The 18377-nt window shown below is 37.6% G+C and overlaps 2 protein-coding genes across 3 annotated transcripts in view; one reads left to right on the top strand and one right to left on the bottom strand.

Moving 5' to 3' along the window:
* Nucleotides 1–765, bottom strand: part of SLC25A12 (solute carrier family 25 member 12) — a 128070-nt gene extending 127305 nt beyond the window's left edge. The window contains exon 1 of the mRNA XM_047869897.1: nucleotides 671–765. The gene's annotated coding sequence lies outside the window, so the exon portion shown is untranslated. The remainder of the gene's footprint in view (nucleotides 1–670) is intronic.
* Nucleotides 766–867: 102 nt separating this feature from the next.
* The window catches only part of HAT1 (histone acetyltransferase 1), a 60374-nt gene continuing 42864 nt past the window's right edge, over nucleotides 868–18377 (top strand). The window contains exons 1-2 of one of the 2 annotated variants that reach the window (XM_047869898.1): nucleotides 868–997; nucleotides 3204–3308. In XM_047869898.1, coding sequence (XP_047725854.1) covers nucleotides 883–997; nucleotides 3204–3308 — 220 coding nt within the window. In that variant the 5' untranslated portion in view covers nucleotides 868–882. Of the gene's footprint in view, nucleotides 998–1258; nucleotides 1281–3203; nucleotides 3309–18377 lie in introns of those variants that run through there. The other variant, XM_047869899.1, reaches the window with a different exon arrangement.

Genomic DNA, 18377 nt, shown 5'->3' with positions numbered 1-18377 from the left:
ACAAGACATTCTAGTGTTTTAGACAACATTGTGGGACTATTTGTGGATACCTAAATAATGATTTATCTTCTGGGACGAAAGGTTTCAGCAATTATGAAATACTAGCAAGTACTATGGCCCAAATCAGGAAGCATCCTGTGCGGTGGTTCCGGCCACTAGAGTTTGAGGTATTATTAGGTAACAATTTCAGCGGCAGAGTACCTCAACGTTACAATATATACTGTTTAAACCCATGAGAAAAGAAAAACGAAGTTAAACAAGAATTTAGGGCAAAAATAGAAACAAATAGGGTCACCTGGGTGGCTCAGTCAGTTAGGCCTCCAACTTTGGCTAGGGTCATGATTTCACAGCTTGTGGGTTCTGACCCCAATGGGATCTGTGCTGACACCTCAGAGCCTGGAGCCTGCTTCAGATTCTCTCTCTCTCTGTCCCTCCCCAACTCGCGCTCTGTCTCTCAAACATAAACATTAGAAAAAAATTTTTTTTCAAATAGAAGCAAATAACTGTAAATTTCTCCCGCGAATGCAACTCAAACCCTACATTTTACCTACATAAATCTAGGCCTTAGGTGTTGGCGCAGGCCAAAGGGGAAGTTTCTCTACCCATCTCTGAAACATCGCTGGGGGGAACTGAAAACAGCTCTATGGTATTCATATCATTCAAATCCAACCTAAAAGAAACTGTCCTCGCGCCAGCCAGCGAGCATCTTAACGCGTTAGGTCCCTTATGCGGCCTCCACCTCCGGCTCAGGCCTGCAAAGCTGCTGACCGCGCTTGCGGTGGCTAGGCAACGGTCCGAGCATTCCCCGCGGTGTCAGCCCCTCCTCTTGGGGTGCATCCACCTCCCTGCGCCTCGAATCTCCTTCTCTCATTGGCTAGCGACATGCCAGAGGTGGGTGGGGGAAATGCGTCACACAACGAGCTCACTTCCGGCCAGGGAGCGCGCGGGTTGATTCGTCCTTCCTCAGCCGCGGGTGCTCGCAGCTCGGAAATGGCGGGTAAGTTCCCGGGAAAAGTTTACCAAGGGGAGGGGGCGGGCAGGTTTGGGAAAGAACGCCGAGACCGTGGTGACAGTGCCCGCCTGGAACTTTCGGGCACCAGCCTGGGTTCCAGAAGGATTCCTTCAGCCTGGAAGCACGGAACTCTCACCCCAGCTCCTTGTCGGCCGAGGTTCGTGCCCCCACCCCCAACTACTCGGGGTTCTGCGGCTTCTGCGAAGAACTCGGCTCCGGCGGAGGGCTGAGGAAGCCGGGGGAAGGCGTCGCGATTTGGGCTTGTAAGGTGCTAGATGTCTCCTGTTAGGTGTGCCTGTTAATCTCCTCGTTGCTTCTTCCCCACTGCTGCCTCAGCGACAGTAGTCTGGTTCTGTTCCCGCCAGCTGATTTTAATGCTCAGATCTTCCTCTTCCAGGTCTCCCTCCACCTTCCTTCCACTACAGTCAACTTCTGAGCTAGCGCAGTTCTGCCTTGCCCTGCGTTAGGGCTTTCACTTGAATCTTGACTTCGTAATCGTTTTTCTTAATCTCTCGCGTTTAATATTCCTAGGCTCGATTTAGATTTCCTTTGAGAAAGAGTTTCTCGCATTCTTCCTTCATCTAAACTTCTCTTAGTATTCTTTCTACACTATAATTCTCGTGTTCGTTCTATTCTGCTTTCTTTATTGAGTCTCTTTAGTTTACAACATTTAATGACTAATTGCTATTTTTTACATGTATTAAGCCTATTTTGGTGTGGTTTTCCAATTACATATTTTTTGAGGTGAAGGGACAGTTTCTACTTTTATCTTTTCCCGCTGTCTTCATAGTTGTCTTACTACACTTTTATGGATGTGCTGGATAGACAGGCTATCACGTGAACGCTACAGATATTTAAGGAAGGACTGTTCTACCAGATAGTGAGTGTGGGATTTTGGGGGTACACTGGTGCTATAAAAGAGGGGGGCCATATGTATTATGTATGGTGTGCATATAGTAAGAATTACACCTAAATTTGAATCTCTGTTTCACCACTTAATAGTTGGGCGCCTTTAAGCAATTAAACCTCTTTCTTTCTTATCCTGAGCTTTTGAATATGAAATGGGACTGATAGAGTATTTACTTGTCTAAGAGATTGTGGGGATTAAGCCAAAGTATGATTTCACAAGTTAGATTTTGTTGCTTGCGTTGTATATAATTCCCTTGAAGTGGGTTCTGTTGTCTCAGTTTCATAGGTTAGGGTCTGAGGAGTCAAGTGCTCTAGTTCTAGTTCACAGATCCAGTAAGTGGTGAAGACTGGATTTGATTCTAGGACTTCTGACTCCAGACCATTAATCTGTAGTGCCTCAAATGTTCCCCCCATTTTCTGTGTATGATGTCTCAACCACTTGTTAAAGTTTATGGCGTGTCATTGTACCTTTCTTTTGTTTCTGCTAATGACTTCTTTTTTCCTGAATTTTTCCTAATTTTTATGTTCATTATGTCAGGAGATTTATTGTCATCTTTGCTTGACAGTTTACTTTGATAGTGATTGCTTCCATTTTTATTTATTACATGTATTGATGGGTGCCCACGTTGTAGTAAAAACCATTTAGCTGTCAGTAGCCCATAGTTTATGACTTTATACATATATGGTTAAAAAAAACTTCAATGCAGTTAAAATTTTCTTTCCCAACCTAATCCACATTCCTTCTCTCTTATCCTAGAAATAATCATGGTTACCAGTTTCTTGTGTATCCTTCCTGAGATAATGTATGCATTATCAGTTGATGGTTTTTTAATAGTTGATACGAAGTACTTTGGGTAGAATTTTTCCAGTATTAGAGGTGAAATGGTATTGTAATTATCAAAGGATATTCTCATTTTGTTTCTTGGTGGAGCAGTGGCATCCTTTTTATATTTTAAAAAGCCGCTTAGGTGTAAATCCTAGCAGGTAGTATATATTAGTATTAAATATAAAGAAAGGTCACTAGTCATTAATTTTCAGATTTACTTATTCATGTAAAGCAAGCCTAGTTCATAAGCTACTATCTCACAAGTGATATTTCTCTTGTTTTCTAATGAGGAAGTCATATGCAGTACATTTATTTAGGAGTCTATAGGCCTTTACTTTTATGATCTGTTAGCATGTTTTAAATCTTACCTTTTATTCTACTTCTAATAAGAACGCTATTTGTAGGTTTGACTATTTAAACCAGTTCCAACAAGGCCTTTTAAAAACTTTCCCTTAGGATTTGGTGCTATGGAGAAATTTTTGGTTGAGTACAAGAGTGCAGTGGAGAAGAAGCTGGCAGAGTACAAATGTAACACCAACACAGCAATTGAACTAAAATTAGGTACGTATGCTATTTTGAAGTGGTATTATATATGCACTGTGTGTTCATATATAATCTTTTTTTTTTAATTCGAAGTAGAAGTTTACATAAGAGGAGTTGTTCATGTACATGGTTAGTTTTCTGCATGTATTGAACACATTCCGATTTTATTCAGTCTCGATTTATGTCATAGAGTGGGTAGATGTTTAAGAAGTGTCAGAGTGTACATATAGGAAGTACAGCGTGGCAAAAAATGATAGGTGTCAATGTTCTCAGACTCTTAAAAACATTTACCTTTACATTTTTCTTATAAAAATAGTAGACAGTAAGTGTTGGTGAGGATGTGGAAAAACACCTGTATTGCTGATGAGAATGTAAAATGATGCATCTACTTTGGAAAACAGTTTGGCAAGTTCTTAAAAAGTTAGATGTACTATATGACCCAGCAATTCTACTCCGAGGTATCTATCTACTCAAGAGAAATGAAAACATATGTCCAGGGGCACCTGGACGGTTCAGTCGGTTAAGTGTCTGACTTCGGCTCAGCTCATGATCTCATGGTTTGTGAGTTCGAGCCCTGCGTCGGTCTCTGTGCTGACAACTGGGAGCCTGGAGCCTGCTTCAGATTCTCTCTCTCTCTCTCTCTCTCTCTCTCTCTCTCTCTCTCTCTCTGCCTCTCTCTGCCTCTCTCTGCCCCTCCCCTGCTCACGCTCTGTCTCTCAAAAATAAACATTAAAAAAAATTTAAAGGGGTGCCTGGGTGGCTCAGTCGGTTGAGCGTCCGACTTCGGCTCAGGTCACGATCTCGCGGTCTGTGAGTTCGAGCCCCGCGTCGGGCTCTGGGCTGATGGCTCAGAGCCTGGATCCTGCTTCCGATTCTGTGTCTCCCTCTCTCTCTGCCCCTCCCCCATTCATGCTCTGTCTCTCTCTGTCTCAAAAATAAATAAATGTTAAAAAAAAAAAAAATTTATAAAAAAAATTTAAGAACATATGTCCATACAAAAACTAGTATGTAAATATTTATAGCAGCATTATTCACAGTAGCCCAAAAATGGAAACAACTGAGATCTCTGTCAACTGATAAGTGAATAAATAAAGTGTAGTATAGCCATATGATGGAATAACTACTTGACAATAAAAAGGAGTAAAAGATACTACAAACATGAGAGAACTCAAAAACATTCCAAGTAAAAAAAAAATCAGACAGAAAAAAACCTCACATACAATATGATTGTATTTATATGTATGTTTGGAAAAGGCAAATCTGTAGACAGAAGGTAGAATGGTAGTTGTCAGACTGAGTGTGAGAGAGAATGACTGCAAATAGGCATGAGATTTCTTTTGGGGACAGTGGCAATGTTTTAAAATTAGATTGTGACAATGGTCACACAATTCTAAATTTACTAAAAATTATAGAATTATATGCTTAAAACAAGTGTTATTGTTATGTAAATTATACCTCAATAAAGCTATTTAAAAAAATAGTTTTATGTTCATGAATTCTGGTTCCATCACATTCCATCCCTGAATATTCTTATAGTGAAGTTAATAGTACTTACTTTTACAGTGGTTGTAAAGATTAAATGAGGAGGTTAAGTACAAGTAAAGTGCATTAACAACTTGACTTTTAAAAATTCTCAGTAAATATTAGCTTCCATCATTTAAAACAATACAAACATAACAAAAATATAAAGAAAGTGACAAAGAAGGTACTCTTCACTACAGAGATAATACTTACCTAGGTTTTTTTTTTCTTCTGCATACATAGATTTATTTTTCTAAAATCAGGATCCTGTTGTAAGGATATAAGTATTCATTTTCCATATTGGTTACTCCATTTTGCATTCCTACCAACAGTGCACATAGGTCCCAATTTCCCTACATCCTTGCCAACACTTGTTATTTTCTGTGGATTTTTTACTGTATTTTTTAAACTATTTTTTTAATTTGATAATTAACACATTTTTGATTCTAAGAAAAGTATATCCTTTGTATCTAAGTGAATCAGCCCTTATTATATATTGTAAGTATGTGTTTTTGTCATATCTTACAAGAAGGCCCTCCCTACTCTAAGATTTTAAAGTTTATCCATTGTTTCTTTTAATATTTTTGGGATTTTTTTCAAGTGCAAACTTTTGACTCTTTCCTGCTATAAGGCATGAGATAGGAATCCAGCTTTGCTTTCTCAGATGACTTAGCCATTTTTCCACCTGCCAGTTTAAGTTGTCTTTTCATTAATGATTTAAAATTGCTTTTAGCATATTAAAGTATCATAAAAATCATGTATCTTTTGTCCTTGCTCCATTAGTGTAATGCTGTTAAAAATTTTATGATTAATATATGATGTGACTAGGCCCCCCACTTGTTATTCTTTAAGAGTTTTCCTAAGTTTTCTCTAATTCTGTTTGTTCTTCTGGATGAACATTTTATCAAGTTCCAAAAAGATTTTTTGTTGATTGTTTTTTTTTTTTTTTACTTGAGATCCTGTCAAATTAAGTTTAACTTAGGGAGAGTCAACATCCTTACATTGTTGAGTCTTTTCTTTTTAATAGTAAGCAAGAATATTTTTCGGGATGCCTGGGTTACTCAGTTGGTTAAGCATCTGACTTCAGCTCAGGTGATGATCTCACAGTTTGTGAGTTCAAGCCTCATTGCTGTCAGAGCCTGCTTGGGATCCTTAGTCCCCCTTTCTTTGCCCCTCCCCCATGTGCACCCTCTCTCTTTATCTTTGTTTCTCCCCCAGAAATAAACACTAGGGGTGCCTGGGTGGCTCAGTCAATTAAGTGTCCAACTTCGGCTCAGGTTATGATCTTGAGTTTGGAGAGTTTGAGCCCCATGTTGGGTTCTGTGCAGACAGCTCAGAGCCTGGAGCCTACTTCAGATCCTATGTCTCCCTCTCTCTCTGTCCCTCCCCTGTTTGTGTTCTGTCTCTCTCTGTCTCTCAAAAATAAACTTAAAAAAAAAAAAAAAAACATTAAAAAATGTAAAAAAAAAAAAAAAGGAATATTTTTCTATTTATTTGGGTCTTTTTTAAATGTCCATCTTTTTAAAGAGTTTTAAACTTTATAGATGGTAAACATCTCTTATTAGGTTTATTCCTAGGTATTTCATTCATGTTATTGCTATTACAAATGAGATTTTCTCTTCCACTATATGTTCTGTCGTTACTAGTAGTGTGTGAGAAAACTGTGGAAAACAATTTTTAATATATATTTATTTCCCCACTTCAAAATCCAAGTTACATAACTCGAGTTCTACACATACATGACAGAATTAAAACTGGGTTATTTGGTCATTCTAATTCCGTACAGTTATAGTAATAACTTGTAACCTCAAGCCAACCTTCCTTTCTCCCTCTTTTTTTTCAGCTCTCCTGTCCCAGTTCCCTCCCCTTCCACCTTGTCTGGACAAATGGTTATTGAAATCTATGTGACAGGCATTGTGCTAGACACATGGGATAACTTTAACTCTGGACTGCATACCCAGAATTCCACTAAGGTTTATCCTGAGATTCTTCCTCTCATAGAAGCTCTTGTTCACTTGGTGTGTGAGGGATTGACAGACACACTTTTTTTTCCACAGAGGTTTGGAGCTTTGGGGTAGGTTATTGTAGAAAGAGTGAATCTTTTTTTTCTGTTTCTTTTTAACCATTTTTATGTGTACAATTAGGTAGCATTAATTGTATTAATAATATTATGTGACCATTAGTGCTGTCTTTTTCCAAAATTTTTTCATCACCCTAAACAGAAACTTTGTGCCTGTTAGACAGTAAATCTCCAGGGTGTCTGGGTGGCTCAGTCGGTTAAGCATCTGACTTCGGCTCAGGTCATGATCTCGCGGTTCGTGAGTTCGAGCCCCACATCGGGCTCTGTGCTGACAGCCCAGAGCCTGGAGCCTGTTTCAGATTCTGTGTCTCCCTCTCTCTCTGGCCCTTCCTCCCTCTCTCTCTCTCTCTCTCTCTCTCTCTCTCAAAAGTAAATAAACATTAAAAAAAAAATTAAAAAAACAAAACAAAACAGTAAATCCCCATTCACTTTTCCCCTCCAGCCCTTGGTAACCTCTAATCTATTTTATGTTTCTATGAATTTATCTGTTCTAGATATTTTGTTTAAGTGGTATCACAGCAGTATTTGTCCCTTTGTGTGTGGCTTATTTCACTTAGCATAATGTTTTCAATTTATTTCACTTAGCAGATATTTCATGTTGTAGCATATATCAGGACTCCAGTCCTGTTCATGGCTGAATAATATTCTATTGTGTATAGATACCACATTTTGTTTATTCATTTGTTCATGGACATTTGGGTCTTTTTTTTTCTTTCAAAGTTTATTTATTTATTTTGAGAGCAAGAGATAGGAGAATTCTGAGTAGGCTGCGCAGCGTTCATTGGTGCGGAGCCCGATGTGAGGGTTGAACTCATAAAGCATGAGATCGTGACCTGAGTCAAAATCAAGAGTCGGATATGTACCTGACTGAGCCATGAAGGCTGCCCCCATCTTGATCTTTTCTACCTTTTGGCTATTGTGAATAATGGTACTATGGACGTCAGCCTACGGGTATCTGTTTGAGTCCCTATTTTCAATTCTTTTGAGTTTATAGCTATGAATAGAATTACTGAGATATGTTAATTCTATGTTTAACTTTTTGAGGAACTGCTTAGTTATTTTACATAGTAGCTGAACCATTTTACAGTCCTACCAGCAACGTACAAGGGTTCCAATTTCACGACATCGTCAGTGCTTGTTATTTTTTTTTCTCCTTATATTATTATAGCCATCCTAATAGATGTAAAATGATATCTTACTGTGATTTTGATTTGCACTGTTCTAATGACTAAGGATGTTGAGTGTCTTTTCATGTGCTTATTTGCCATTTGTATATCTTCTTTGCAGAAGTGTATTCAAATCCTTTGCCTATTTTTTAATTGGGTTGTCTTTTTGGATATATTTTCTTTTTATTCTATTTTATTCTATTTTGTTCTATTCTATTCTATTCTAATTTATTTTGAGAGGGAAAGCACGAATGAGGGAGGGGCAGAGAGAGGGGAAGAGAGAGATTCCCAAGCAGGCTCCATACTGTTACTGCAGAGCCAGGCGCAGGGCTTGAACTCACAAACCATGTGATCGTGACCTGAGCTGAAATCAGGAGTTGGACACTTAACTGACTGAGCCACCCAGGTGCCCCTGTTACGGTTTTTTTCCCAATATATTTAAAACATTTTTTTTTTATGTTTTATTTTTGAGAGAGACAGAGTGTGAGTGGGGGAAGGGGCAGAGAGACAGGGAGACACAGAATCCAAAGCAGGCTCCAGGTTCTGAGCTTTTGGCACCGAGCCTGAGGCGGGACTTAAACCCACGGACTGTGCGATCATAACCTGAACCGAAGTCAGACAGTTAACCTACTGAGCCACCCAGGTGCCCCTTTCAGTATATTTTAAAACCTGATAATTTTACTGGCTTCTCTTACTTTCTGGGGAGTGGCTTCAGCTGATTGTTTTTCAGGCTTATAACCATATCTGGTCATTTTCATAAATTCACTTTGTTTTTGATATACATGCCTCTTTGTTCTCTTTTCAGATTGCATTGGCAAGCACTTTCAGAACAGTGTTTAAAAATGATTACAGTCATCTGTTCCTTAATTTAATGAGAATGGTTCTAGTGTGTCTTCACTAAATATCCTTGCTTATTACTTTGAAGAGTAATTTGTTTTGCAAAGAGTTTTTATTTAAACATCCATATTAGAATTTATCAAGTGCCATTTTGGTTTCCATGGAAATATTTGATTATATTATGTTACATGCAAATGTTACTACAACATAATATTTAATATAATAGATTTTATTATCATATCTTTGTATTTTGAACCACCCTTGCATTTCTGAAATGAATATCTTGAGGTTTTTTTAATGAATTGATGAAGACTATTTTATATTTAAATATTTTTATCTTACCACCACTTATAGATGAGATTGGTCTGTGTTTTTGTCCATTGTGCTTTCTTTTTAGAGGAGGTGAAGATCAGCTTTTGTATTTTTTGTGACTACTTTTCTTGGCCTTCCTATTTTACCACTCCCACCCTCACCAGTTTTAAAAACATTAGATTTACCTAAAGGTAAAGGCTTGAAAGAATCCACCTTAATCATGAAGAGATCTTATGCCATTTAATGCAATTTTTTTTTTTACAAGTTAGATTACATTTTCAGGTTTTGTAGTTTGCATGATACATTTTTGACCCTTCCATTTATTTTTAACTTGTCATTCCTTTTAGGTATGTCTTTTATAGAGTATATACTTGAATTTGATTGCATAGTTTTTTTTTACCTAATAATTTTATCTCCTTTATATTTATTGTTTGGTGCTTTTGTTATCTTATTTTTCTCTTATTTCCTTGCACTTCTCATGTAATATATATATTGTTTTCCCTGACCTCGTCATTCTCCAGTATGCTCTGTTTTAAATTCTACAAAAAAGCCATATAACCTATTATTAAAATACAGTATATCGTTAGTTCTACTGCGATTGTTTATATTTTAAGTTCATTTACCATTTGTCAAATACTGCGTTGGTCGTATAGTGGTGAGCATAGCTGCCTTCCATTTGCCAAATACTCATTTAGCTATACTTATGTGGCAGAAATTTATCTGGGGATAAAAAACTGCACTGGAGATAGAGCGGTATACAAATAGTTTCTCTTTTCATGGAGCTTACATTCTGGTTATGAGAAACAGACATAAATACATGGAAAACTGTGATTTGTGTTATGGAGAAAATACAGGGTGATCAGGTCCAACTACTAAGGTGACATTTGAGTATGTAACAAAAGGAATGAATTTGTGAGCAATGTAGATATCTCAAGGAAGATTGTTAACATACAGCAGAATCGCAAGTGCAGAATGTGCTGTATGTGTTCAAGGAATATTAAGGAAGCCATTGTGACTGAGAAGGCTAGCTTGGGAGAATGAAGTATCTGGAAGCCAAAAGATTGAAGTATTTGAAGGAGGAAGAGGTAATCAACTATGTCAAATGTTGCTGGTAGTCTCATAACATAAGAACTATTGGGATTTAGTGATTTGATAACTTTTTTTTTAATGAGAGAAGTCATAGGATCTACTACTTTATAGTAATTTAGAGAAATTAAGAGGAGAGAAATTAGCAGTGGAGTATAGACTCCATATTTGAAGAGATTTTCTCAGGAGCAGAGTTGAGAAATGGGTAGCTAGAGAAAGACCTAGGATAAAGTTAGAGAACTTTATTTTTGCTTTTTATTTATTAAAAAAATTTTTTTAATGTTTATTTTTAAGAGAGAGAGAGACAGAGTGCATGCAGGGGAGGGACAGAGAGAGAGGGAGACACACAATCCAAAGCGGGCTCCAGGCTTCAAGCTGTCAGCCCAGAGCCCAACATGGGGCTTGAATTCATGAATGGTGAGATCGTGATCTGAGCCAAAGTCAGACACTTGACCGACTGAGCCACCCAGGCACCCCTATTTTTGCTTTTTAAAAAGTGTTGTACAATTTATACACGATGAAATGCACAATAAGTGTATGATTCAGTGAGGTTTGAGGTTTCCCCCCAAAATAGCTGCTTTTTGGGGGTTTTAATTTAAAACCCAGTTTTGGGGGTTGATAACATGCAGCAGGTCTGGTGGGCTACATTCCTTTGTTTTGTTTTGTTTAAAGTTTATTGTAAAAGAGACGGAGAGAGAGCATAACCTGGGGAGGGACAGAGAGAGAGAATCCCAAACAGGCTCAGTGCAGAGCCAGATGGGGGACTGCTCTCATGAACCTCGAGATCATGACCTAAGCCAAAATCTAGTTGGATGTTCAACCAACTGAGCCATTGAACCAATTTTGTTTTGAACCAATTGCAGACTTACAGAAAAGTTGGGTATAAATACAGACTTTTTCTCCCTGAACTGTTTGAGAATTGCTGACTTGATGCATCATCACCACATATTCTTTAATGTATATTTACTGTAAACAAGAACATTATTATACATGGCCAGAATATAGTCATCAAAATTAGAAAATTAATATCAGTACATTATCACCATCTAATTCTCAGACTCTGTTTAAATTTCCCACTTATCTTAAAATGCCCTTTATAGCAAAGGGATCCAGTTTAATTAGGGCCAGGGCTTACATTTGGTTGCCTTGTTTTCTTTTGTCCCCTTCAGACTGAAACAGTTTTAAGTCTTTTCTTGACTTTCATGACCTTGACCAGTTGAGGATTATAGATAAGTTATGTTGTAGAATGTTCTCAATTTGGGTTTATCTGATATTTGCTCATGGTTTATTTAAGGTTATATATTTCTGGTAGGAATGTCACAGAAGTGGTATGCAGATTTCATTGCACATGTTAGTTTTTCATTAAACTTCCAGTTCTTTCATTTATTTAGTTCCTCTTTTATTTAGTGGATTATAATCTGTTACTATCATTTATTTTGGTGCCTATATTGTCCCTGATTTGGCCAGTGGGAGCCCAGTTCATGCTGGCTTCTATGTCATTTTTACATGTCCTCTTCATTTGATTACTTCATTCTGATTATTTTTTAGAACAAGATATTCCAGGCTCATCTGTTATGTCTGTCATAGCTCTGGAATCAGCCATTTCTCCAGAGAGCCCTGGTTTTTTGTTTTGTTTTGTTGTTTTGTTTTGTTTTTAAGAGGAAAATGGTATTTCGAAGCCAAGATCTAGTAGGTGAGCTGGTAAACTCACTGCTGTTAGTGTTGTTCTAACATTAATGAGAATGACCTTCTCAGTGGACAGAACTTTGTTCCTTCCCTTTTGGTCCCTGCTTCCTGCAAAGTATTACTGTTCTGATTACTTTCATTAAAAAAAAAAAAAAAAAAAAAGAGTTTTGCCTGTTTTAGAACTTTATATAAATGTAGTTATGCATGTATACTCTGTGACTGGCTTAGTTCAATCAGCATGGGTTTGAGGTACATCTTATTGTTGCCTGTATCAAAGGTTCATTCCTATTTATGGCTGAATACTATTCTGTTGTTGGATATATCGCTATTCATCAGTTAATGGACATTTCGGTTTTTCTAGTTTTTGGTTGTTATAAATAACTCTGCCAAGAATGCTCTTGTAATAAGTCTTTTTGTGGACCCATGATTTTATTTAGGGTAAACTCCTAGCAGTAGATTTACTCGGTCATAGGATGGTTGTATGTTTAGCTTTATGAGATACTTGCCAGACTGACTTCCCAAGTACTTTCACATTCTCTGATAATGTACTATAATTCTGGTTATTCCATATCCTCATGAATGTTTGGTGGTGTAAGTTTTTAAAATTCATAGATTGAAGGGCTCAGTATTATTATTTTTAAAGTTTATTTATTTTGAGAAAAAGAGAGCATGCACACATGAGCAGGGAAAGAGCAGGAGAGAGAGAGAGAGAGAGAGAGAGAGAGAGAGAGAGAGAATCCCAAGAAGGCTCCATGCTGTCCTCTCAGAGTCCAATGCAGGGTGAGAGAGAGAGAGAGAGAGAGAGAGAGAGAGAGAGAGAGAGAATCCCAAGAAGGCTCCATGCTGTCCTCTCAGAGTCCAATGCGGGGTTCGAGCTCACAAACTGTGAGATCATGACCTGAGCCAAAACCGAGTCAGATGCTTCACCAACTGAGCCACCCAGGCACCCTGAAGTTTTCAGTATTATTAAGACAGCAGTTCTCCCCACATTCGTTTATAGATGAATCTTTTTTTCTAGGTCTTAGTTTGATTTTGGTATGAGGGTTTTGCCAGCCTTATAAAATGCGTTGGCAAGTGTTCTCCATCTTCTCAAAAGAGTTTGCAAAAGACTGATATTTCTTCTTTAAATGTTCAATAAAATTTGCCGGTGAAGCTTTGTGGGCCTTGAGTTTTCTTTGTCAGAAGGTTTGTCACTACAAATCTAATTAGTAGATTTAGTACTATTCTGATTTGGTGTTTCTTCTTGTGTCAGTTTTGGTAATTTTTGTCTTTTAAGGAAATTGTCCATTTTACCTAAATTTCCTGTCAGATTGTTGTTCATAATATCCCCGTTACCCTTTTAAGGACTGTAGAATCTGTAATCCCTTTTCTGGGATAGTGGTAATACGTGTTTTCTCTCTTTTTTCTTAATGAGTCTGCCTATCAGTTTATCAGTCTTACTGATCTTTTCAAAAATTGCTTTTCTGTTTATTTCTTATTTCTCTTAATCTTTATAATCTTTATTATTCTTTCATTTGCTCCTAAGAAATCTCTCTTCTTGGGGTGCCTGGGTGGCTCAGTCTGTTAAGCATCTGACTCTTTTTTTTTTTTTTTTTTAATTTCTTTTCAAAGTTTATTTATTTTTGGGACAGAGAGAGACAGAGCATGAACGGGGGAGGGGCAGAGAGAGAGGGAGACACAGAATCGGAAACAGGCTCCAGGCTCCGAGCCATCAGCCCAGAGCCCGACGCAGGGCTCGAAGTCATGGACCGCGAGATCGTGACCTGGCTGAAGTCGGACGCTTAACCGACTGCGCCACCCAGGCGCCCCAAGCATCTGACTCTTGATTTCAGCTCAGATCATGATCTCACCATTTTTTATTTTGAGCCCCACAACAGGCTTTGGTCAAAGCCAAAGTAGGCGGAGCCTACTTGGGATTCTATCTCTCTCTGCCCCTCCCTCGCTCATGTTCTTTCTCTCTCAAAATAAATAAACAAACAAACAAACAAACTCCCTTCTCAAGGTAAATGCTTAAATAACTGGTTTTAAACTTTCCTTCTATAATACTAGCATTAAAATTATAAATTTACCTCTGAATACTGATTTACTTGCATCCCACCAATTCTGTTATGTTGTGTTTTTTATTATTGTTCTGTTATTATTTCTTCTTTGATCTGTGGGCTACACAGAAAAAATGTTGCTTAATTTGCAAATACTTGGGGCTTTTCTAGCTACCTTATTATACTGATTTCTGTTAATTCCAGGAAGGTCAGATTATTTCAGTCCTTTTAAATTTGAGATTTGTTTTATAGTCTAGCACATATTGTCTGTTTTGGTGAATGTCCCAGGTGTTTGGGGAGGGTCCCAGAGAATGTAAATAATTTATATTCTGCAGTTTTTTTTAAATTTTTTTTTTTTCAACGTTTATTTATTTTTGGGACAGAGAGAGACAGAGCATGAACGGGGGAGGGGCAGAGAGAGAGGGAGACACAGAATCGGAAACAGGCTCCAGGCTCTGAGCCATCAGCCCAGAGCCTGACGCGGGGCTCGAACTCACGGACCACGAGATCGTGACCTGGCTGAAGTCGGACGCTCAACCGACTGCGCCACCCAGGCGCCCCTATATTCTGCAGTTTTATACAAGGTTCTATAAATGTCAGTTGGTGTAATGGTGTTATTCAAGTCTTGTATATTTTTGCTGATTTTTATCTACTTATTCTGTCAGAACAGTTGAGAGAGGACTATTGAAAATTCCAGCTATAATTGTGGATTTGTCTGTTTCTTCAGTTGTCTAGTTTTGCTTCATGTATTTTTCTTCTTTTTTTTTTTTTTTTAATTGAAGCATAGTTAATGCTTCATATATTTTGAAGATTTGGTATTAGGTGCATACAGATGAGTCTGAGTCTTCTTGATGTATTAACCCTTTAAGCATTTATAAAATGTTCCTTCCTGGCGTGTTTGGGTGGCTCCATCATTTAGGCATCCAGCTCTTGATTTTGGCTCAGGTCATGATCTTATGGTGGTGGGATTGAGTCCTGCTTCTGGCTCCGTGCTGGGCATGGAGCCTGCTTGGGATTCTCTCTCCCTCTCCCACTGCCCCTCCCCTGCTCACACACATTCTCTATCTCAAAAAAAAAAAAAAAAAAGTTCCTTCTTTATCTCTGGTAATAAAGGGGTCTCTATCTCTGTCCCCACTTTAACTCTTCATCTTGCCTTATATTGAAGACGGCTTTTTCAGATATGAGTATTGCAACAAGAGTTACGTAAGCATGGGAGAAATAACAGCATGTTTATATGCTGATGCCTATGATCTGTCAGAGAAGGGGAGAATGGTACAGGAAAAGAATGAGGAGTATTTGTGGAGTGATCTTGAAAATATGAGAGAATATTCTTGAGAATATCATTGTAGGGCTTAGTCTTAGATGGGAGCATGGAGAATTTCTCTGCCAGTTTAACAAAAGGAAGACGTGGGAATGGCTACAATAAATTAGGTGTAGAAGTGGCAGTTGTGCAGGTTCTTTTGTGAATGCTTCTGTTTCATAAGTGAAACAAGAAGCAAGGTTATCAGATGAGAATGTGTTTCTAGAAGATGTTGGAGGTTTGAGGAAATAGTCATCTTGTCAAACAAGAGTGAGTAGCCTTGACAACTATAGTATGATTGTCAGGTAGCACTAAGGGTCCACTTCCAAGTTTTGTACTCATGAATGTAAAGTCAAGGTCAACTACATGAAGATGCAAGGGTGTAGCAAAAAGTGGGCATACCGTCAGACTTAACTAGAGTGGGGATTTAGCAGACTGGCATGACAAAGATTGGAGCAAAGGAGTTAAGGATGTTTATGAGGGAGTGATAATATTGATTGGCCATGGAATCCTACACTGGAAAGTGAGGGTACAAAGGAGGGGAGGAACAGTGAAAATTGTGTTCTAATCAATACATTGTAAGTCCTGGTGGAGGTTGGAGGTTAAAAAATTGTTAGAGTTGAGGTATCACAAGGAGTGAGCTAGGAAGAGGTAGTGGTAAAATTGCTTGGGATTCCCCCACCCCCCAACTCGTGCTTTCTCTCTCTCTCAAATAAACTTAAAGATTAAAAAAATTATTTAAAAAACTTCATTTATTAGATATTAAAAGAATCCTTTATATATAGCATTGGTTTTAAATTTTTTTTTTTTTCAACGTTTATTTATTTTTGGGACAGAGAGAGACAGAGCATGAACGGGGGAGGGGCAGAGAGAGAGGGAGACACAGAATCAGAAACAGGCTCCAGGCTCTGAGCCATCAGCCCAGAGCCTGACGCGGGGCTCGAACTCACGGACCGCGAGATTGTGACCTGGCTGAAGTCGGACGCTTAACCGACTGCGCCACCCAGGCGCCCCAGCATTGGTTTTAAAGAATCTCTCTTGGATTATTTCACCCAAATCTAATCAGATCCAAGCAATAAATATTTAATTATATATTTGCCTTAAAGTATTTGAGTTTTACTTCAGTTAAAAGACTCATCACTTTGCTTTCTCTTTCTTTTAGTTTCTATTACTTGTGGATTACATTTCATGCTGAAATAGTAAAACCTTAGTAGTTTAGATGACAGGAACGTTGAAGAAGGCCAATCCAAACTATAGAAATAGCTATCACAGCTAGGTTTTTGACACTTATAATGTTTCTTTTTGTCTGTGTCTCTTCATCACTACCAAAGTGCTCTATATTAGAAGCAGTAGTTTGCAGTTAATTTTTAATAATTTCTAGAGGCTTCTAAATATTTTTAAATATTAGAGATGCAGTCGTGGGAAATTTGGGGGGTTAATGAGTCTAAACATACTGGATTTATTTATTTTTTATTGTGAAATATTACAGACATGCAAAAAATACATAGCAAACTAATGAATATCATGATCCCATCACTCAGCTTTTCCACATCTTAACATTTTGCTGTATTTGCCCAGGCTTTTTTTAATTTCAATTTTCATCATGAAAATTTGTAAACACATAGAAAACTTGAGAGAATAGAACATTACTTACTTATATATCTAATACCTAAATTCAGCAATTAAAATTTTGTCATATTTGCTTTAGAATATTTTTTTACATTTTATTTTATTTGGGGGGGGTGGGCAGAGAGAGAATTTTAAGCAGGCTCCACACAGCACAGAGCCCAGCATAGGGCTTGATCCCACATCCCTGGGATCATGACCTTAGCTGAAATCAAGAGTCAGACACTCAACCTACTGAGCAATCCAGGCACCCCGTTGTATTTGCTTTAGTATGTACATTTGCTGAATTCTTTGCAAATAGATTTCTAAATATGACAGTTCCCTCATAGCACATGTTCTAATATATGAATATTTACATATATAACCATAATTCCATTATTACACCTATAAAAAGTAATGGTAATTTTTTGATATCATGTAATTTTCTGGTTTCCTTGGTTGTCCTTGAAAGTCTTCAATAGCCTTTTTTTTTTTTTAATTATTTAAACCAGAATTCAGTCAAGGATTGTGCATTATGGTTGGCTGTAAAGTTTCTTTAATTTCTTTAATCCAGAACAATCCCTCCCCTCAACATGGGACTTTTTGCCCCCCTGCCATTGATTTATTTGGTAGAGTAAAGTCATTGTATAGAATTACTAGACAAATCTACATTCTTGATTTGTCTGTTTTCTTTTAGTAGTAGTTCACCTGTTACTCTGTCCTCCATATTTCTTGTAAATTGGAAGGTTTAAAGCTGGATTAGATCTGGCATAAACATTTTTGGTAGGAAAATGTATATTTTATATTGCATTGAATCAGCAGACATACAATGTTGGTCTTGAAAAGGTGGTGACTGCCAGATGTCTATGTGAAAAGCTATCTTTTCTTTTGTAAATCGTTAATCTGCTGGATGATACTTTGGCATCCTGTGAATGATCTGTTGTAGGAGGACAATGGTAGAAATTTTTCATGTACAACTTTTCATTCTTCAATTTAAAGATGGTGGGGTAAGATAAACTATACATAAGATAAATTATCCTGGGAAAATGTCCAGTAATATCAGAAGTCACAATAAATGCAAATAAAATAACAGAGTACCCTTTTCCATCTTAAATTGGTAGAAATTAAAGTTGAGGGTCCAGAATATTGTCAAGAATGTGGGAAGCAAAGGAATCTAAGTAACTGCTGGTAGGTGGGTGTGTGTGCATGCGTGTATATATGTATATATACATATACATACACGTATACATATATACATATGTATGTACATATACATACATACATATACATACTGTTAAAGTATTTTTAGAGAACAGTTAAGCAATATTTACAAAAATAATTCAGTACTTTTACTCAGCACTTCTACTGCCAGGAATTTATCCTGTGTGTACTTGTACAGCAAGGTGTGTGTATGAGGATGTCATTGCAGTATTACTTTTAATAACAAAAAAAAAA

Source organism: Prionailurus viverrinus, chromosome C1 (genome assembly GCF_022837055.1).
Source record: "Prionailurus viverrinus isolate Anna chromosome C1, UM_Priviv_1.0, whole genome shotgun sequence".
In the NCBI taxonomy this organism is placed as follows: Eukaryota; Metazoa; Chordata; class Mammalia; order Carnivora; family Felidae; genus Prionailurus; species Prionailurus viverrinus.
This window is presented reverse-complemented; position numbering and strand designations above follow the sequence as displayed.